This window comes from Parasteatoda tepidariorum, chromosome 5 (assembly GCF_982258835.1).
Source record: "Parasteatoda tepidariorum strain Cologne lab strain chromosome 5, Ptep-v5.0, whole genome shotgun sequence".
NCBI lineage: Eukaryota > Metazoa > Arthropoda > Arachnida > Araneae > Theridiidae > Parasteatoda > Parasteatoda tepidariorum.
In genome coordinates this window covers 87,625,616-87,648,299 of record NC_141759.1, presented here as the reverse complement: position 1 = coordinate 87,648,299, position 22,684 = coordinate 87,625,616, and the positions used below count along the sequence as shown (strand labels likewise).

Here is a 22,684-nt window from a genome sequence, read left to right as displayed (position 1 = left end):
GTTTCATTTATTGCGCATAAGCTAATCGGATATAATCGTGTGGGCTGATAAAAAGATTTATTCGGATTTTTTTAAAAAAAATCTATCCTTTCCACCCTCCCCCAGTTGTTTGTTATTTTTTTTTATAATTATTTTTCTTTTTTCCCCTTTTTTCTGTTACTTTTAAAATTGTAACAAAAATAAACGTAAATAATTTATCTTTGTTGAAGGTGATTTACATCATCTGATATTCGCGAAAAATTGATTTTTTGTTCTTTTTTTTTAATATGGTGAACTCTTCATATATCGACTCCTGAGGGTACCAAACGAAAACGAACGTTGTAACGAGAGGTCACCATTTTGTGACAATATAAAATAGACGCAAATACATACTTAATATATTTCAGAAATTCTGAACTTATTTGAGAAAAAGCATGCAGCACTTTAAATAAAATTATGAAACTGATTACTACGCAGTTTTTCTTATGTCGATATACGTAAAAGGATTATTTAATATAGTGCATTGAGGGTTAAAAAATACTCATACATTTTTTTTAAATAACATCTTTTTATATTCATCATAAGCTTTAACCAGTAATTCAGTGTTTTGTTGATTTTGAAATTTTGCTTCATAAGATCAATGTCATGGATTTAGAATATTTTGTTCTTCTGCTTGTAGAATTGCTTCACGATTTTTAATTATTATAAACAAAGTGTGTTTGCGTTTTTTTTTCCGATCACTAAGCATATAGCATTACAATAGTTACTTGCAGCCATTGTCGCTAAAATAATATACGTTTAGAAAATTAAAAAATTATTAAGAAAAACTCCAACAAAGCTTTAATTGTTTTAACTCCGAAATAAACTGCCTTTCCGACGCTTCACAGAAAGAGTTGAATACCATTTTCGAACAAAAAAAATACGATTGATGAATATATTGAACTCTTTAAAAAGAAATTTTGAAAGGCAATAATTATACACGAAGCTCCGATTTCTAAACGACGTTGCAATATACACTTAATCCCCATCAATGATCCATATTTCACAATTCTTTTGACCATAGATTCACCCATGGACCTCCTAGGTTTAGAATAGGTGGGGTCCTGTCACACTTCATTCATAGAGCAGTGTTGCCAGATTGGGCTACAAGTAGCGGATTGGGCTACTTTTAAAAGTCTCCGCTACTGAAAATCGAATTTGGGCTACCCGCTACTTTTTGGGCTACTTATTATTTTTCAAACGCTACAAATCTTAAAAATGCGCTACTTTTTTTTCTCAAAGAAATATTTTTCTTACATTTTTTTCCCTTCCTATTATAAAATTATTCCGAAAAGTGTGCAGTTTCTTTACCTTTTTAAAAATAAAACTTTTTATTGTTTGAAACTCATCTGCTTCAGTTGTGGATTCATTATTTGTTTTTCTGCTGGAAGTCTATTATCTTTCCATATCTAAGTTTCAAATCGTAAACTCGTGAAATCGAAAATTCTTTGGAAACATGACAATTCGGAAAAAAAAAATTTCTTCAAATTTAAAGTCTTCAAAATCATTTTTTTGTATATTTATTTGGATACATTTATTAATATCTTACAGACAGCAGTGTAGTTTATTGGCATGTTCTCAAGAAAAAAATAAAATAGAAATTCCCCAAATTTTGAATGGCCGGGAATGTTGAGGCCAGGAAAATGACATATTAGCTTAGAAATTAAGAAAACATTCGTTTTAAGCTAATAGTAAGTAACAAAACTTAAAAAAACTCAAAAAAGACAAATTTGAGAAGTTAATTGTAACTTTTTTATGTAAATAAAATCCAAAAATAATTATTGTGAAAATTTTTTATAAATGTTTTAAATATAATGAAAGTGAGAGTGATTAGTTAATTTTGACTACTCAATGAGTTAGTTTTTAATTTTACTGCACTTTAATTTGCAAAAAACAGTTAAAACAAAGAAAACAAAAAAAAATTGTGAAATTTCATTAATCTTGAAGCTTTTAGAGGAAGCAAAATGCCTGGAAGATATTGGGTAAGGAACAGACATTTTTGAATTTGTGATATTCTAAGAATTTTTCACATAGATTTTTTTCCCGGGCCACTTAAAGTGATTACCAGTATGTTTGCCAGCACGAATAATAAAGCTAACTTTAATACCTTTATGAACGACCTCAAAGCTCCTACATTAAAAATGATAATCCTAGGAATTTTTTAATTGATTTTATAAAATTTACATTAAAATTAATTTTATAATAATTTGCATCGGAAATTTTTTTATAATATTATTTAAATTTAAAATATTTTAAATCATTTTATTTTACCACTTTATTCCATTCCTTAATTATACACCCAAGAAGTGTTTAAAGACTGACAGAATTAAATTGTACAGTGATGTTCTTAGTTTATCCTTTATATTTTTAACTATCCGTGTTTTGAAAAAAAAAAATAACCTAAAGCCTTTGCGCTAGAAGGATCATGAATTGTTTAAATTAATTACTTTATCCACTGTAGAAAGAATCAAAAATGTTTTTGTTATGTACAGAATAAAATTGTGTATAATAATCAATCATTAAATAAATAAATAACTTTAATTACATACGAGCATATTACAATCTTTCATAAACTGGATATTAGGTTAATATATGTTTTCCCTCTCCTTACATTATAGTGTTTAAAAAATTTACTTATAACTGTGTTAATGTCCAGGAACTTATAAGTCAGGATAATGACAATTTAGTCATTTTTCAGCATTTAACATTACTTTAAGATTTTGGCCTTAGACGTTTACTTTCGGCAGAAAACATCAGGATTTCTTGAAATAACTAATGTAAATGTAAATAGTTTATTATTAATGATTTCAGGAGGATAGAAAAATGACAATTTAAGAACCTTCTCACCTTGTAAAATTTTTTGAAATAGATTTTGAACCAGAACATTGGTTCTTTATTCCTGCAATTAGACATGTTCTGATAGTATTCTAATCAATCTCTTAACCTAAGATATTGATTGCTGGCGCTATCTATTTTGGTTATAAATTACTAAAAAAACTGCCAGGAAAATGACTGACTTTCATGTGACAGACAAATTATTGACCGAAATTTTTTTTCAGCTAAGTTTTTGAAAATAATACCCTCTGCATATATTCTAGAAATGCTTACAACTGTTGAGATAAAAAAAAAATAAGATATTGAAAAATGTATGGGAAGTTTTGAAGCTACACTGGTGTGCAAAACTTAAGCAACAAGTGCGTTTTTTGTCATAACTCTACAAGAAATCATCCGATTGACATGAAATTTGAATATGATGTACATTATTTTGTACTTAAACGATGGTAAAGGAATAATGGCGCAGAAATGAATATAAAGCTTAAAGTAGGGTATGGAACAAAAAAAGGCTTTATTTAACATATAGCGGCGTTACACATGATTGCCTGAAGAATCGTAAGTACAACTGGCAGATGTTCCCTAGTATGGGATATGCTCTCCCCTTACTGTAATTGTTGCTTGGCATCGTCTCTCCATGCTAAGCACCAAATTATCCAGGAGTTCTCGGGGTAAACGTCTCCATTCTTCCCCTAGCGCATCTTTCAGCAGATGGGTGTTACCAGGAGGTTACTGTCGTGTCGCAAGACGTCTCCCTAATGCATCCCACATATGCTCTATGGGATTTAAATCTGGAGAGTAAGCTGGCCAATCCATTCGTGTGATATCTTCACTTTCCAGTAGCTCTTGAACATTAGCAGAACGGTGTGGCCGGGTATTGTCATTCATAAAATGAAGTCTGGTTCAATGGCCCCTCGGAACAGACGCACATAGTTTAGGATTACCTCATTGCAGTAGCGGTCTCCAGTTACAGAGCCTCGGTCGAAGATCTGAAGCTCAGTCCGCCCGTTCAACATAATGCCACCCCAGACGACAACTCCAGGACCACCGTAACGATCTCTTTCCGCGATGTTATTGGGAAGAAATCGAGCTCCAACTTCTCGAGCTGCAACAAGGCTTACGTACACTTACATCACCTACGACGTTTTATTTCTAAAATTTGCATACAAATAATCTTTCTACTGAATTACGTGCATATTATACTGCAATTTCATGGCTATCTTATACTTTGTTTGGGAGTTGTGGCCGAAAAACCACTTGTTGCTTAAGTTTTGCACACCAGTGTAGTTACTATTGGAAATATTGTTTAAGACAAACCAGGAAAATGACATTTTGATATTCAATTAATTATTTTAACTATACAAAACTGTCAATACTTGTGCAAAGTCATTTAAAAATGCTAACAGCAGTGTATATATATATATATATATATATATATATATATATATATATATACCTGCCAACTTTTACGCATTTGGAGTAAAATTTTATTTCTATCTTTAATGTGGTAGTAAAATGCATGCTTTGTATATATTCCTTGCATTTATAAACTTAATTTATAATCTTTTTGGACACCACTATTTTTAAAATAATAAAGCATATATACTTCTCCTATTAACTTCGATGGAGGTGTAGATAGTCCTTCGGGCTAGGAACATCAAAACAATAATTTTATATTATATATCGTGGTAGTCCTCATAAGCGTTTTCAAAATACAGTGTATGTTTCTGCTTAAAATTGTAATTTAAATTCTATTTTACTAGCACTGGGGAAAATCATCCTCGAAAGGATTAAAAGTTCGCAGGTATGATATATATATATATATATATATATATATATATATATATATATATATATATATATATATATATATATATATATATATATATATATATATATATATTGGTAGCAAATTATATATAAAATTTTTGGGCTACAAAACGTTCGAATCCGCTACTTTTGGACCTCCCATTCGCTACTTTTTAATCGTAAGTTCTGGCAACACTGTCATAGAGTTCATTCAGGATGTTTCATGTTTATTGAGCGATAACATTGAAAGAAATCGTGGGTTGAATAGTTTTCTTGAGATTTTTATTATCGTTTGACTAGTTATCAATGATGCCAGTTTTGAAAGTGTAAAAATGTCTAACACCTGTTTTTGAAAAGGTTTTCTGGGAACTGAAAAAACATGATACAAAATTTCGAAAACTAGATTGGAATGAACGGAACGGTTCGGAAGTTCTAAGGCGTTGAAAGGAAGGCGTTGAAATTAGATTTCGTCAATGGAACAGAAAACGAGACTTTATGTAACATCGTTATAACGGAACAAATGTATGCGCTGTATTTTTATCTTTGTTAAAGTTGATTTAATTGATTTAGAATAATTCTGACTATCACTCTGTATAAATAATTTAACCCTTTTGAAGGCCGTGGTAAGTATACTTACCACCACGTTTTACCACTTTTAATTTAGGTTTCCATTTTTCAATAACTTCAGCTTTCTTGAAGTGAGTTTGAATAAAATTGGTAACCATTTGACACTTTTAAAAAACGTATAAAAGTTATAAAATACATAATTCCTTTTGAAGTTTGTAGCATTTAAGGAATTTATTTTATAAATAAGGAAAAATAAAAGTCAGAAAGTTCCTAATAGGTCATGTTAAATATATTTACCACCAAAAAAATGGTATTTTTATAAACTAAATGAGTTTTTTTTTTAATATCATTTACTGTTCTTAAAACAATTTCAATTCCAAAAATACTTTAATTTACCTTCACTAGAAATAAAGGGCCCGTTAAAGGGTTAAATAAAGTGGATTAGTTATAACAATTACTTGAAATTCATTAAGCGTTCGCAAACTTGTGAAATCAATTGTTATATAGCTACCACTAAAAATAAATTTAACCAGGTGTCCTTTGTGCCCATGGAAAATGCGGAACCAACAAAGTAAGGAAAGGAATTAAATAACTTAATTACAAAGTTCAGTACCAGCAATTTTGAAATCATTCTATAGAATTGCACTATTTATAGTAGAATGCTTTTTTAATTATATAGTGACATCATTTTACGAAATCAATTTTAAACTTCCTACGCTTATGATCCGACGCTAAAATTTTGATAGAGGCAAATTTTGCATGGGTAAAAATCACACCATATCTGAAAGCTTTAAGCGTGATATTTCAAACTGTGCCATCAGTTTTGGCCTGCAAAATCTTCCAAAACACGTGCTGCTAAAAGAGAGATTGCTTACATAGTTAGCATAGAAACTTTCGTATTTTTTTGTTAAACATCTGTATATGTTAAAGCATAAATTTTGTTGAAATTAATTATAATCTCACGATTATAGTTGGAAAAGTTGGTAATTTTTTAAATGGGTTAAAAATAAAAGCATTCAATGCTTTCCAAAATTATCTTATTGTATCTACTACTTTTATTTTTAAAGTCCGAAAAAATACTTGAAGTTTATTTTAAGGAGAAATAAAATTAACGTGATCCAATATAGATGCCACTACAGAAGTCATTGCACCCCACAATGGTTAAAACGGTAACTAAATAACAATTAAAATAATTTTAAATTGTTCAATTTTCGTACATAGCTGCCAGCTTATGCGATCATAGAAAAAAAATTTTTGTAACATAATAATTAAGGTAATTGAAAAGCTTTTACAAATTAAGATATTTTGAAAACTCTTTTTAATCATATTTTTTCATAAAATATATATTAGGGCTATTTAATAATGTATGTTTTATGTACATATTAGGCAGATTTGCTAAATTTCTCCTATATACATGTTTTAATTATTAATTTGTCATGGTAAATTAAACAAATAAGATTTAGCTTTCGAAATTAAGATTTATTGAATATAAATGTTTCTACCATTACGAAAAAAATATTTTTCATCGACTGTAGGCCTATCTAGCAATCCGGCCGCAGCATAGTCGGTAATTGGCCGAAGTTTTGCCTGTACTAGAAATAAAAATTTTTTAACTTCCTTAAAAAAAAAAAAAAAAAAAAATTAAAAAAATAATACAAATAAAATGGGAAACTCCTCATTTTAAATGTTAAAAAAGAAAGTTCTGGCAAAAACTACTTAAAAATATAAAAAAAAATTTATTTACCTAAAAAAAAAATTTTAAAAAGTTTATTTTAAACTACCACGTTGAACCAATCTAAATTTTATTTGAGAAACATAATCATCAAAGTATCGTTTTAGTAATCGTTAGAATTTTACATTAATTATCAATCAATTTTTAAATTTCCCCTGGTATTGCATCACCAATATTATTTAAACGTCTTCACGCGCAGATGAGTTGCGTTTCTTTAACCGATATGAAATATTTACATTATTTTATTGTTACTTTTTATTTTTAGTTATATTTTTTCATTCCATTTGTTTCCTTTGCAAAACTATGCCTTCAATTCAGTTACACTATCGCCAAAATGTTAATATTTGGCGACGAAATCCTTTACTTATGGCAACCTTATCAGCTTGTCCCATATCAATTTCTTTGAACAATCAGAATTTTGTTCTGTTTACTAGGTGCGTGACGTAGTGAAATCCTTGTTATACTTTTGAAACTGAACCGTGTTTAAGTTAGATATATATTTTAAGTGAGCACTATTCATTGAAATCAAATTATCATGGCTTTAATTAGCCTGATGTAACTAAGGAATGGCATCTGATGATGAATCTGATACCGACATGTCAAATTTAGGTCCTAACGTTTTCACTGCCCAGTGCATTAAGAAAAAGCGCATACGGAAGGTAAACAAACTTCGGTGGATTTTTTTTCATGCCTTTTTTTTTTGCAAGTTTGAGGATAGATAATTATGCTTTGCCAATTGGATGACGTCATTCATTTTAAATCTCCTAATTTTGTGTTTTAATTTTAGGGCAAAGTGGAATATTTGATAAAATGGAGGGGTTGGAGCCAAAAGTTAGTATATTTTGGATAATTAGTGTTTACGTGATTATATTTGTGATTACTTGTGATTTACGATGAGATCTTATGGATTACTTTTATTTAACACAGGCACAATACATGGGAACCGAAGGAAAATATAATCGATTCTCAACTTATTGATGCATTTAATGCAAGGTAAGTTATTTTTGCTTGCAAATCAATATGGCGCTAATCTGAGCATGCGCAATGGTATTATAAATATAAGCATGAAATATTATACGAAATTTTTATGCAAAAATAAACATTGCCTTATTTTTATAATTAATCGATGACAACCATGTGTAAACAATTTTTAATATGTACCGTAAATATAAAATTAATAATTTATCAATTATTTAATCTCTTCTGTATTTAATATACTGATTTTAAATGAATTATCCATGAGACTAAAATTTCGTATTAGTAATATTGCTAAAACATTTTGAATAATGTTTTGGATTTATTTTTGTAGGTATAGTCTTCTTTTTTGGACGATTGTTTTCTTGTTGATCAAATAAATATAAGTGAAAAATTTTATACTTGTAAATGTTAAAGTTTCTTTCGTTGAATATTTTCTCCATTAAGAACGTAATTGATGCAATAATTTTATTGTTTTTGTTATTTTATTTGGGTATTGAAAACCCCATTTTGTGCTTGCAAGTAAACAATTCGGAATTAATATAACTTGTAAAATATCATTTCTCTGAGATTTGTATAAAAGTTAATAATTATTAATAACTGCAAAATTTTCTTCTCTGTCAGGTAAACTTAAAGAATGTGTAAATATAAAATGTTTCTTGTAGATATTTGAAAGGTTTCCCAACAGTTCTTTACCTTAACATTCCTATTAAGAGACAATAACTTATTCTCTTGCATTTTGTTAAAGTTCTGTAACAAATTTATATTTTTTATTAATTATCATGATAAAAAAGTAACATGTTTTCCAGCATTAATGCTCGAATCTGATGCAATTAATAATTTTAAAGAAATTATTCATTTGATACTATTAGTTATGTAAAACAGAATCTTGCATAGCATTGATATAATTAAACAGCTCATTATTTTCTATTTTTAATTAAATAACATTCACCAATTTTTCAAATTTGTTGTCATACTTATATTTTAACATCCCCTTCCCCCAGTGGTGGTTGGGGAAGCCCACCCAGCTTCAAATCATTGAGTACCAACTTGTCAGGAAAGGGTACCAATCGTCTAGTTGGTCAAAAACTTGTCGAGCCTTAACCTCCCTGATTGATAACTGGCTGTTGCGTGAATGCTTTACTTTACATTGTAATGTAACATATGCCAAATACATTCACCATATTGAAAAATCATATTTTCTGAAAATTTTATCAGTATCGCAAAAAGTTTTTTGAAATATTTTAAATTTTTGAGTAACAAATATGCCCGGAAGCAAATTCGCAATGACATTGTTGCAGAACGTTCCAAAGTTCTTGCAGAAAGATTTTCTGTTTGAAAAGTAAAAAATTAAATTTTCTTTTCTACAGAACTTTACACGTAATATTTAAATCATGGATTTAGATAATCACTTTCTGACGAGCGCAATTTACTCTGATAGTAACGTGAATCAATGTAATGTTTTGATTGTATTTTCGGCAGTTTTTGATATTGACTTTCACATGGATTTTTAAACTATATTTCAAATCTTATAGAAAATTCAAATCGGGCATTTGAGTATTTACCTTTTAAGTCGATAATACTATCGGATTATTGGCAGTTATTTCTATTGATTTCTCCATAGTTTTTTAATCTGATATTTTTTATATGACATTGTTTATTATGACAACCTTCTCGAAATGAAACACGCATTTGAGGAGTCCGTTTCGTGTGGTTTTGTCACTAACCTTTTCGCCAATTACTACTACGGATTTCATGAGTTTTAATTATTTTCTTTATTGTGATGAGAGTTGGTGCGTCACCTCCCCTGACATTGTTTTTTTTTCTTTTTTTTTTGTCACAGCTTTTGTAATTTTAAATTAGTAACATATGTTTGTTATTACTAAAAGTAATCTTGCAGAAAGATATTAGTGCTAGAGAGTTTTGTCTCAGATAGCTAGAATAAATTCTGCCACGGCCACAGGGCAAATATGTAGGATTTTGAAATGTAGCATGTTTTGAAGCGATATTGCTCAAGTCTGAGGCTATTTCTAATTTTAAAAAAATATTCATTCGAAACTATCATTGAACAACAGTAGACTAACATAGGAATAATTTAATTTAACAGTTCAGAATTTTCTCTTTTTAATTAAGCAACCTATGTAAATTTTTCGAATTTATTAATTAAACACGATGGAACAAGAAAAAAAATTTTTTTTTTTAAATTGAAACATTTTGAATCTCACATTTGACTCATCAATTGATTTGCTCGATTTACGCAGACTCTGTTGTATATTTATATTGTTTCTCAATTGCTTCTTCTGCAATAATTGCTTTGGAATTCTGCGTAAATTTTTTTTAAAAAAAAAAATAAAACAATATTTTTAATATGATATTAATAATTGATGATGAATTTGCGTAATCACTTGGGGCGATTTCCGTGTCTTGTTCTGTGGCAGAATAATCGCTAAATCTTTAGCTTCTGTACAGCGGCCGTAACGAAAATCGCAGAAAGGGATCAACTCTAAAGGTATGACTTATAGTCGCCCCCGGGCAAACACCTACATGTTTTTTTTTTTTTTAAATTGGAAGTTTAAGATCTATTTGGCACAACAGATCATGATACTGAAGTATCGCCTCTCACTTTTTGACTCGCTTTATTTTTGCTGATTTCGTCATAAAACCGATCATTTTTCAATATTTTCTTCTCTTTTTTTTCTGGCAGTTATAACTAATTTCCACATGGCTTTTAAAATCCAAATACGTTTAATACGCTGTTATAACTCGTACATTTAATTTATCACTTTTTTATGTGATTTATTTACACTGATTTCATTCTTTCTTTTTTTTTAAAGATAGTTATTGCTACTCTTTTCCATCTGATTTCTAAAATCTGGTATTTTTCTCAAGATATTTTTATGATATTCGAGTTTCAAACACATTTAAATAATCCCTTTTTGTCTTGTTGCGATTTCATCGTGAACTCACCATTACTTTTCCACCATTTTTTAGATTTACGTCCTCACGTGTTTCAAAGATTATGATTTTTATTACAACATGCTAATATTAAATAACGCATTTCAATAACTACTTATTGACGCTCTTTACTTTATTCATACTTTAAATGTAAATTCAAACAAGTTTTATTTCTGTACAATTATTGCTATGCTTTTTTCCTTGTGGTTTTAAAGATTCTTTTTTTTAACTACAGTGTTATTATGACATGTGAGTTTCTAATTGTGCAATTAAATATTAACTTTTTGATAAAATTTTGTGCCCATTTAATTGTAAATCCAATTTATTTTTGCACCGTATTTTCGTCAGCGCTACGCATTTAGGTATTTGAATACCGGTATTTTAATACAATGTTATTGTAGTGTGAAAATTTCGAAATCTGAACTTTTTTAGATGCCTACTGTTTGTAATTTTTTGTAGGTGGTTTTATTTAGAAAAAAAAAAAGAAAATGATTTCTATTTAAAATTTATGAAACCTCTAATGATTCCAAGAGATAGAAATATCATCTGAAGTATAGTAACAAATAAATATAGAATCATATTTTTTATTATAATGGTTGTGTTTTAATTTTTTGTTTAAACCATATAAATTTTCTTTTAAACATTATTTTACAATTTATATTACTCATTAAAATACTTATTTTATACTTTCATTCTGTGAGTCTTGCATATTTTTGTTATTTTCTTATAGAATTTATTTTAAAATGAAATTTTGTATTACGTGATATAAGACAACCCTTTTCTTTCTCTCTCTCTCTCTCTCTCTCTCTATATATATATATATATATATCAGGGATCTGTCTTGGTTTTTCTGAGAGGTACCTATTTTGTGAAAATTTAGGCATAATTTGTAAAATTTAAAAATTATATTAAAAAATCGAACACAAAAATATGAATTTCATGTTTCTTACGGGATACAAAAATAAAATTTGAAGAAAATTTATTCCGTTTTTCCTAAATTTGAATTTGTGAAGGTACCGCTAAACGGTAGTAAATTTGGCCCTGTATTTATAAATTGATATATAAATTTTTTGTTAAAAAAGGGAGAAAATATTTTTTTAAAAAGTAATCTGTTTTTTATTAATTTATAGTATTTAATTTTCTTTAAATAATATATTACCATTCTTAATAATAAAATTTAATCCTCAGAATACCAATGTTTTTAATAAAATTGATCGTATTTATCGTCAACATGTCTAAATACGTGAGCAGCCCTTCGTTATTCAACTTGTTGCTCAAGTGGCGCTTCACTCAAAATTGTTGTCCTCTAGTTTTATGTTTGTCCATTGCATTTGCTATATTAAAAAATTGCATTTTCTGAAAGTTTTATATCAGTTATAGGTAGCCCCCTTAACTTACACAAATTTTTTTTAAAAAAAAAAAACTACTAAAAACTTTTTTTTTTTCATTCAATAAAACACATTTAAATACCTTTTTTTGGCAAAAAAATAAAAAATCAACCAAAATTTAGACTATAATTTATTTTCAAATAAATAAATGTTATAGCTACCTATATCAATGATAAATATCGATTAAATGATTTTGTTTCTTAGCTTTCACATTGTTATTTTCAATTCTTGATTTGATTATATTCGAGTGAAGAAATTACAGTGTATAAAATATGGCCCCTGCTAGAATTCTCTTTAATGTGGGCAATATGGCCTTGTTCGAGCATACATGTTATGTAGGTAATGTGTTTTTTATTCTGATTTTGACCATGCAATTTTGAGGGTGCTAGAGATGAGATTAACACGTTCCCGGCTGTTGCTTCAAGTTTTCCGGCTCAGGCAGACTCTGTCTGTTGATTGAATTTTCATAAACTTTTTTGTTACTTTAAGCAAATGTTTCGTACAGTTATTAAGTATAAGGCCTGCTAAGTCGAGCCCAAACTTATCTCTATAGAACACACATCCGGCCATGTAATCAATTTATTAAATATTAGCACTTATATTCATTAATTTTTGGTTTCATATTTTATTTAATTATTTTTGTTAAATGCTTACAAATCAGTAAATATAGTCTTGTTCTAAGTTTTACTCAGGTTTAGGGAGATTCCTTCCTTAAACTAAAATATTATTTATCAATCATTATTATTATTTGCTGTGCTTATTTTAACTTAAAACTTCGATAGATACTACTATCATTATAACAATGAGTGTTTTTATATCTCCCCAAAATGGTAATACTCGCTGGGCCCTAAATGGTCCTCCTTTTTTTTCCCTCCTAAGTCTGTTTTCTTGGGTAAAGTCCATTTTGGTCTCTTTTTAACAGGGTTCCCACGGGTCAGGGAAATCCTGGAATTGTCAGGGTATTTTATTTTAACTCCAAAAAGCTGGGAATGCTCCTAACAGATAACCTGGAAGATTCCTATATCATACCTGAAAATAACAAATTATCAGCAACAGTAATTAGTTATCGATATTCAAGTTAAATAATTCTAACATCTATTATGATTATTTTATAAAGTATATCTATATTTAAAATGGAATATGTATCTATATTAAAAGTGGAATTCACTTTTTAGTGAAACTTTTCTGTGTTTCCATTCTCATTCTTTTATGTGTTTTTGCTAACATAATCTAATATTTGATATTACAAATAATAAAAAGAAATTACAGTTTTTGGATGAAAAATCGCATGGTATAGTTAAAATAGGGTTTGGATTTCCATAGAAATTTACCTGATATACCTGGGAAAAGTCTGGGATTTTTTTTTCTTTCTTTCTGAAATTGAGTGGGAAGCCCGTTTTAAGACTTTAGCCTTTTCGGTCCTCTTATGTAAATGATAAATCAGTTTAAGGAGGTGTTTTAAATACTTTAAAATTGTGATGCAAGCTAACTTTGTGCGTCAACCTCCCTCTCCATCCTTAACGAGCTGATGATATTGATACTAGTGCACTGTTGTTTCTTTTTTCATCAGTGCCACAATCCTTTAACCTGGGGGATATTTACAAATTAAGATTTTCCATATGAGTTAAGGAAAGTCAATCAAAATTTTCCTGTCTTCTTTATTCGTTAAATTTAATTAGGATAAGGTCAAACTTGCCATTTTTCCGCAGATCAGCGGAATTCTATTTTTTCCCCTTCTCTAATTAATAGACAAGTCTAAAATTGCAAATATTTCAGCGTTTAATCTTGGGGGAACCATACTCTAGGTATACATGAGTGATTGAAGCGTCTTGTGCATTTTTCCCTATTTGTTTCTGCATTTGGAAAACGTTTGAATTATAAAAAAAATAATAAAAACTTTATAATTAAAATTTTCTACTACCATGAAATTTTATAAGGGTGATCTAAATTTGCTATTACACAAAAATTTGATGTGATCTCTTTTTCTTCGTATTATTTATCATATAAACAATTATAGTCATATAAACCTATGTTCTCCCTAGCGTTTTTTGAAGTGCAGCCCACCCTGCTTGTCCCCTTAATCCTAATAAATGCACCTTCTTTGCCCTTTTTTGAAAAATAAATTTTGAAAAAAACTAATTCAGTGTTTAAATAATAGCTACTCATTGGTAAAATTATCTTTGTTTAAATTTAATTCATTATAAATATTTACTTTATTAGGTTTATTCCCAAACTGGTTAAATTTTTATATGCATATTTTTTCAGAAGGGGGGAGGGTATTAATAAAATTTTAAAACTATTGTTTACATAAATACCCTTTTTTTTTAATTGAGCCCTTAAATGTTCCGTTCTTAATAGTTTTCAGTTAAAATTATAGAAAAAATATTTCAAACTAATTATTAAATAAAAATTATTTTTTGTACTTCACTTTTTTTTAAAAAAATATGCACAGAGATTGTCTTTTAGCATGCCATTAATTATTGTAATAAAAAATAAATTTTTCTCATGTTTTGATTACGAGAAAAAATTACTTTTTCAAACGTACTCATAAATTGGTGTGAGAGGTGATTAAAAATTGTTGAGGATAAAATTCATTTATTACATGATGTTACACATTTTGATAAATGTTTATGATGTTAAGTGAGTGCCTTGTCAAAACTAAAAGTGTCTTTTTCAGAGAGGAAGTGCCTTGCCTTTTTTTATTCCTTGGGAAAACTCTGTATAAACAATATAGATCTCAATAATTTTAAAATGGTTAACTGTGGGGTCATTTACAAATTGATTTGTTTACTCCAATTGAAATGATCAGCTGCATTTGAAATTAGAAAAACTTTTTAATTAATAATTTTAGGTTCTGATTAAAAAATATTATGCAAATTATATTTATGAAAAATATTTTTTAAATTTGATTTATTTTACTATAACCGTTCCAATACTAATTTTTATTACCAAGCAAAATTCCACTTTAAAAAAAAATTGCAGCATATCTATATGATTTGTTTGTAGGTAGCTCTAAAATCATGAAGACTTTTTCATTCTTCATTTACTTGAATTTCATTCTTCATTTTCATTTACATGAAGATTTTTTCATTCTTCTCTAACGAAGAATGACTTTTTCATTCTAGGTATAGCAAACTGACTGTAGAAAGTATTTAAGCATTTTATTTTTCCTGGTGGATTTGTAGTTTTTAAATTTTCAGCACTCATGAATATTTTTTTTTTTTAATAATGAAGTGAAATTGTTGAAATGTTCAATTAACCAGATTTGTCAACTTAGTGAACTGAGAGACTATGCTAATTTACTTCTGAAGCTTTCATTTTTTTTGTGCATTTATTTATTAGTTATTGAAATTCTACTTTTTTATTATTATTTTGTTTAAGAGATTTTGAAATTACTAATATTGAATCTTATCTTAAATTGCGAACATTTTCTAATCAGTTTCCCATCTTTGTAATTTTTACAACTTATTCTATTTTCTTTCACTAAGATTTCAATTCATTCATTATATATTTCTTACTTAACACAAAGTGAGACACAAGGTTATGTAGAACATAAACAAACTAATTATGTATTGAGGCTGCCATGTGCACAAAACAAAAATGTATAATGATTACAATAAAATACATGAATATATGATAAATCTAAGTTAAGTAAAAGAAATTTACAAGAAAGAATTATATATCAACAAATTTAATGTTCTATATGGTGCTGTATTTAATTAAGTTCATGTTAATTAACATTCTAACTTAAAGAAACTTGGCTGAACTTTAACATGCCATTTTGCTTATAAACGATCAACTGGCGCTGACTTCATGGGTAACAAGTGTGGGTATTTGTGATCGTCTTTTTGAAGTGCAAGTACCCAATTGAAGAATTATTTATTGTTAGCTACTACTACAAATAATTACTACCTGGAAAGTGTTAAAGACTAGCTATTAAAAAAGTGTCATTTTTACATACTCTCCAACCAGCAGTTGAGTACCCAAGGAAAATGGTTAATTCAATTTTAAAATTGCTATGTCTATGTAACTTAGTATTTTATTTTACATCTGGTGAAGAATTATACCTGAATATTGAATTTTTATTTTTAAAATTTCAGAGAAAAGAATTCAGTGGGGCCACAGAAAAGAGGTCGTAAGCCGAAACATCTAACGCAGGTAAAGAACTTTTTCTTTCCTTGTTTTAAATTTTTTTTAAACTATCTAACTATTTAAATCAAGATCGTAGGAACTGATGAGTAGCTTAAAGAGCATGGCAAACCTTTTTCTGTAAATGAGCCAAATATTCTTGTTCTATTTCATTTTTAAAAAATAAAAGTATAAAAAATGAGATTGTTTCAATACAATTTTAAATGTATTAATTATTTTCTTTTAAAGAATATTGACATTTTTAAAATGCCCAACTAGATAAGCTTTTTCTTTTTAAAATTGTATTCTTTTTATATTACAGTAGGGAACCGATTATCCGGAACGATCGGGACCATCGATATTCCGGATAACTGATTTTTCCGGTTTTCTGAATCGCTGCAAAAAGCCATTTTTTTATAGTTAAACCCAACTAAAAAAAAAAAAAATGGAAATAATCTTAAAAGGAAGAAAAAACGATGAAGTAATACACTAATGATTATTTCCAAAATGATGGTAATTAAACATCTTTAAAAAAAGAACGAAAAATCCTAAAATCTTATGACGAAAAAAATTTTTTTTTTAAAAATGACGGGAAAACTAATCGAATTTCGTTCCGGTTTTTTGGTTTTCCGGTTTTCTGATTTCCGGATAACGGGTTTTGTACTGTATAAGGATGAACTGCAATATATTTAAAAACTTTATACAATATCCCATTTAGTATGACTGTCTGTTGCTGAATCTTATTAGCCATGTCTCTATGACGAATCGTAGCTTATTGTCTTTAATAACACATAAATCTGGAACATTATGGTTTCTTACAGTCAATTTTACATTTAATTTATTAATTACAGATACCCTGTGAGAGGTAGTTACCTATGAGCCACATATACATCATATGCCACATGTGCCATAAGTTTGCCATCTCATGTTTGATTAATTTTTTAATAATGGTGTTCAAAATATAGGAATGGAGAAAATGTTTAACCACCTACAGAGTTGAATATTGGTAGTCGTAAACTTAAAATTTTGGTCGGTTTTTCAAAAATGGTTATTATTATATAATTTATTATTAGCATACCAAATCATGAAAATAATATCAAGAATTATATTTGAATATTTAACCAAGAAACATCATTCCACCTTTTTTCCAATTATTGGTGAAGTATGATATGCATTTTATTTTGTTTCCGTTAATTTTACTGCCTGAGAGAATGACATAAACTACCAATTTTGAAAGGGATTATATTTCTTTAATCCCATGGAAAGGTTAAATCAAGCCAATTTTAACAAAAAATTAATGAGCTTATATAAAAGTCATGAACTCCACATATGCCATAAAAATAGCCATGTGGGAGAACATATAACTTACATCGTGCATGTGAAATGTTAATTTAAGACCTTGTTTTATTGTATGGAGTAACCAAATTTTGAAGAGAAAAAAATAGCCATTTGAATATGGGTTGAGGGTGAATGCACTATTATTAAATTGATTATAAATGATTCAAATTTTCTTAAATTTTATGGATTGTTTTAAAAAACCCTCTTTAGATAAATATTCTATAATATTAATTTTTAATACTATCTCTTTTAATTTTATACAAACAATAAAATTTTACTAATTACTGCACGCTAAAACGGATTTCAATTATTTATCGTGACATATATGTATTTTTTATTAATATTTATAAAAATTAAACTCGCCATTAAAAATAAAATCTTTTTTTCTCCGATTTGCTAATATTTTTGATTTAGATTAAAAAGTGTATCATTTCCCATTGGAAAAAAACTTTTACCACATTCCGTTTACAGTATTTAATTTTCCATGAAGGGTGTTTGAACAGCTATCTCATTATCTTTATTTCAAACTGGTTTCTGATTCATTCTACCTCTCTCATATTTCATTCAAAGAAAGCTGTCCGAAACTGTTCCAATTATAACCCCCCACCAACCAACTATTGCCTGCTCTATCATTGTTATTACCGTTTCCCTTGTATCCACCCCTCTTTTATGTATATATGAGGGTACTTTCTCCCGTTTACTGATGATTGCCAATAATTTTCTCCTGTATTATTTGCAGATACGAAACGCCGCTCTCGTCTCTCCCCAAGCAGATGGTGACATCAAGCAGGAAGAAAAGGGGGAGGCGGAGGAGTCTGGTCGACCCTCCTCCCCTGAAGAGTCCTCTCCTACTCCGCAGCCCGCAAACGATAGTGATTTCAAAGAGGAGGAGGCGGATGAATCTCAAGACATTCCCGAAGAAGAGGAGGCGAAGGTGGATGCCGATAAACTCCCCCCGTTGACGGGCCTCAAGCGAAAACGCGATGAATCGGTGGAGGGGAGCAGTGAGGAGGAAAAAGCTGATGTGGATGGTAATGACGGCAGTTCTAGTCCCACACCGACGGCCGAAGTTGAAACAAACGACAAAACAATTGCCAATCCAGTTTGCGAGCCATCGAAGCGCGACGATTCTTCTGCCCAAGGTCACCCTCCGACGCCCCAGGGCAAAGGCCCCAGGATGGTTGCCAAGAGCCCCAAATTTCTTACGCCCGACGAACTCAATCAGGCGAAAGCGTCGAAGAAGTTGACGGAGAATACGAACAAAAAATCGAACGTCGGAAGAACGCCCGGGAAAAGTTCTTCCTCGTCGACAGTGGGCAAAATTAGCCAGTCCCCTAAAACTATTGGCAGTGTGACGGGCCGACGAACTATTTTGACAAACAGTGATAACACAGACAGCTGTGAAGAACAGAACGTTGTAGTGGAGAAGGCGGAATCACCCGCTAACCACTCTGATCAAGAGAACAATAATGAATTGGCAAAACCAGATGTTCCACCCAACGGTCTCCCCCCTCCCTCATCCCCACGAATTGCCCCCTCAAGTCTCTTGCAGCCGAAACACGACAACTGCAACCGCGTGTTCTTCGACAACAAGCCGCCCAGCTGCGCGGAACCTCGTCATCACATTCGCGCCGTAGCGCCCCCGGAAATCTGGTTAAAGCCTAATTCCGTAGTGGACAATATTTTCATTACAGATGTCACATCGAATCAAATTACGGTGACTGTACGAGAATGTTCAACAAGCAGCGGATTTTTCCGGGAGCGGAACGGTATTGAACAATCTCCTGTAAAAATCAGCGAGTCACAGAAAATGGAAGTTAATTGAATGAATAAATACATTTTTATTTAAAAAAAAAAAAAAAAAAAATTTCGGATAGGTTATTAAAAAATTAAAGTGAAACCTAAGTTCGGAATTTTAAGCCAAAGGCTTAAAATAAAAAGTACTCTTTAACGTAATGAATCCTTTTCTTTTTTTTAATTTTTCCAAATTTAAAGTTAATGAGAAAAAAAATTTTAAGTTTATTTGGATAACAGTTATGCATACGAAATTAAATATGTATGCAACCTTTATTAATGTATCCTTATTCGATTTGCTAACTAAAAAGTTTTTGAATTCTACTTATAAATGTACAATAAAATTGTACTAGGAGAAATTTTTTATTTTTAAATATCAATTCCATTAAAATTTTAACCATGTTACCACCATGGTTATAATTATAAATGACAGTTAATATCGATTTTGAAAATGTGCAAATAGATTCTTCTACAAGGCAGAATTTTTATTCTAAAATTCTAACCTAAAATTTTAATTATTCTCACCAAGCTTAAAACTAATTTATTTATAATGATTTATACTTATATTATAATAATTAAAGTTTCATATTTTATGAAAATATTTGCAATAATAGTTGTCATTCACAATTTTTAACTTAACATTTAGAAGCAATATTGTAGCTGTTTTTATTTTTTTAAATGCGTCATATTCAAAATTATGTTTAAGATTATTTAGTTTTCAATTTTATTTTTTCAAATTAGGTTAGTATTAAAAAAATAATTTAGTATCCTTAGATTAAAAAAGAATAAAACGAACAGTATTTGTTACATGATTATGAAAACTAGTTTCAAAACTTCTCTTTTCCTCTCACCAAATTGTGACCTTACAAATTGAACTTTTTTACATTTAAAAAAAAAAACGTTCATTTTTTACACCAACTTTGTAAATAACTTGGTTATATTTTTTGATTAAGTATATTTTGTCTATATTTTGTACAGAATCACTCTATTTCAAGTGTACATATTTGAATTAGGTTGAAATGTAAAGCTATGTATATATGTTGTATAAAAAATTTTGATTCTTAAAAAAAAAGAAAAAAAAATTGAAAACATGGTTTACAGTGATAGATATCAAAATGCTATATTTTTGTAAGAGGTTATCCTTTACAAAAATATGTAATAAAAGTGTGATGGTGCGTTCTAAGCACACAAACAATCAATATCATGATTCATGTTCAGCCTGTCTGAATCTCGCACATTTTCATCAGCACATGAACATGGGCCTCTAAAATGTGTGCCTCTCTGAAAAGTGTAGCTAATGGGGAAAATTAGCTACACACATAAAAATCTTCCATGAATATACGTAGTTGTTTTGAGTTATTGTACGACTTGTTCCCTGAAATTTAGATACGTTAAAAATCCTACTGTTCCTAAATTAGCTAGTTAAGTTATTAACTCTATGCTAAGAAATAATTGGTTCAAAATTGAGCTTAGAACCCCCTTTGTAAATATGATATTAGTGTTGAACCACTTCCCCATTGGTACCTTTGGGTTTTCCATTGTAATAAAATTACTATAGTATCATACCAAAGTTGAGTTTCGTTGGCCCCTATTTTTTTAGATTCATCCTGATATGTGCTTGAAGTATTATTCAACTTCTATTTATTTCATATGGTAATTTATTAAAATAAAATTATATCTAAAAGAAATTTTGCCCTGATTATAATATCTGTTTTTAAAATTATAAGTTTTAGTTTTTAAAAAAAAAAAATTAAATATATCCCTGATTCTGTCATTTTTGTATGAATACAGATTGCTCTAAAACAAGATTATCACAATATTCTGCTTATTAAAATTTAAGCCAAAAATTTTATTTTTATAATGTGCAAAACTGTACCAGTTGAATTTTCCGCTAATAAAAAATTCAGTTTTGATAGCCACACATAATTGACAAAAAAAAAATGATTATTCTATGTTATAAAGCATTTGCATACGATTGACTTGTGATATTCTTAGCATCTTCCTTCTAAGTGGTGCAGATTCTATAAAGTAACCTAAGTACTATACCAAATTGAAACTAAACCTTATTGCCCAATTTGTTTTATTCTCAGTTCATTAGATTTTATTGAACTAAATATATATGTGTGCCACTATAAGAGTTCAAATTTACACTTGCACTTATGTTTGCTTATAAGATTTAAAATGTTTCACTAACCATTCTAAATAGACTTTGATTTTAACCAATGCTTGTCAGTTTTAGTTTTTAAATTTTTAGTTTTATTTTCATTTTTAATCTAATATGTTGCCATTTCAGGTAATGCACAAAAATGTGGGTTTTTGTTATAAAATAATATTTTTACACTTCAGAAAATGGGGGGTTCTACGTTTAACACAAGTTGAACCCAATTCTTTTTAAGCCTGAAATTTTGTTGCCATTATTGGATTCTGCAGTGTAAACGTTAGATTTTCAGTTTACTTAAATCATTTGAATATTGCTTATCAATAGTTTATAAATTAATTCTGATAGTAATGGTTTTAAAAACTGAAAAGTTAAAAAATATTGGGAACAATTTAATGTAAACCATTAATTTAAAGATAAAACACGAAATGCTACTTTACCCATTCAGGCAGTACCAAGATTAATATCATCAAATTGTGTCGGAAGTTGTTCTCAAACCGGAAGAGCTGTAAAGGTTTTTAATGACATTTTAGTAAATAAGTTAAGTTTAAGGCCCGTTTAAATATTACGTAAACGCATAAAGTGGAATTCTGTTGCTTATTTTTGAGGATAAGGGTATGAGTAATGATTGCACGAGAACCTATAACCCTTTATCATCAAATTTTTTAAGACCACAAGAAAAAAAATTTTGAATTTGATATATTTAATTTTGGAAAAGACTTACTTCAGGGAGTTTCAAAATTTTTATAAAATATATATTTAAGGACGTAAATTTTACGTCATACTAAGTTACACTTTTTTTTTAGATTTAATCCTAAAATTCTTAAAATTAGTTGAAGCAAAAGTGGGTATTTTTTTTCCCCTTTTAAATTTGGAAATAGACCTATTTTAATTTTTATGGTGAGGTAATGAATGATGTTTATAAGAGGCCCCTTTTGCTTGATTTAATTATAATACCACTAGTTTTCTAGTGATACTGATAATTTGTTT

At 29.0% G+C, this 22,684-nt stretch overlaps 1 protein-coding gene across 1 annotated transcript; it reads left to right on the top strand.

The window, feature by feature from the left end:
* Nucleotides 1–7,348: 7,348 nt before the first annotated feature.
* LOC107453644 (uncharacterized) lies at nt 7,349–21,256 on the top strand. Its single transcript, XM_016070538.4, has 5 exons — nt 7,349–7,617; nt 7,746–7,789; nt 7,886–7,951; nt 16,377–16,434; nt 18,482–21,256. The coding sequence occupies exons 1-5, from the start codon at nt 7,525–7,527 to the stop codon at nt 19,565–19,567; spliced, it is 1,347 nt and encodes a 448-aa protein (XP_015926024.2). The 5' UTR covers nt 7,349–7,524; the 3' UTR covers nt 19,568–21,256.
* Nucleotides 21,257–22,684: the final 1,428 nt, after the last annotated feature.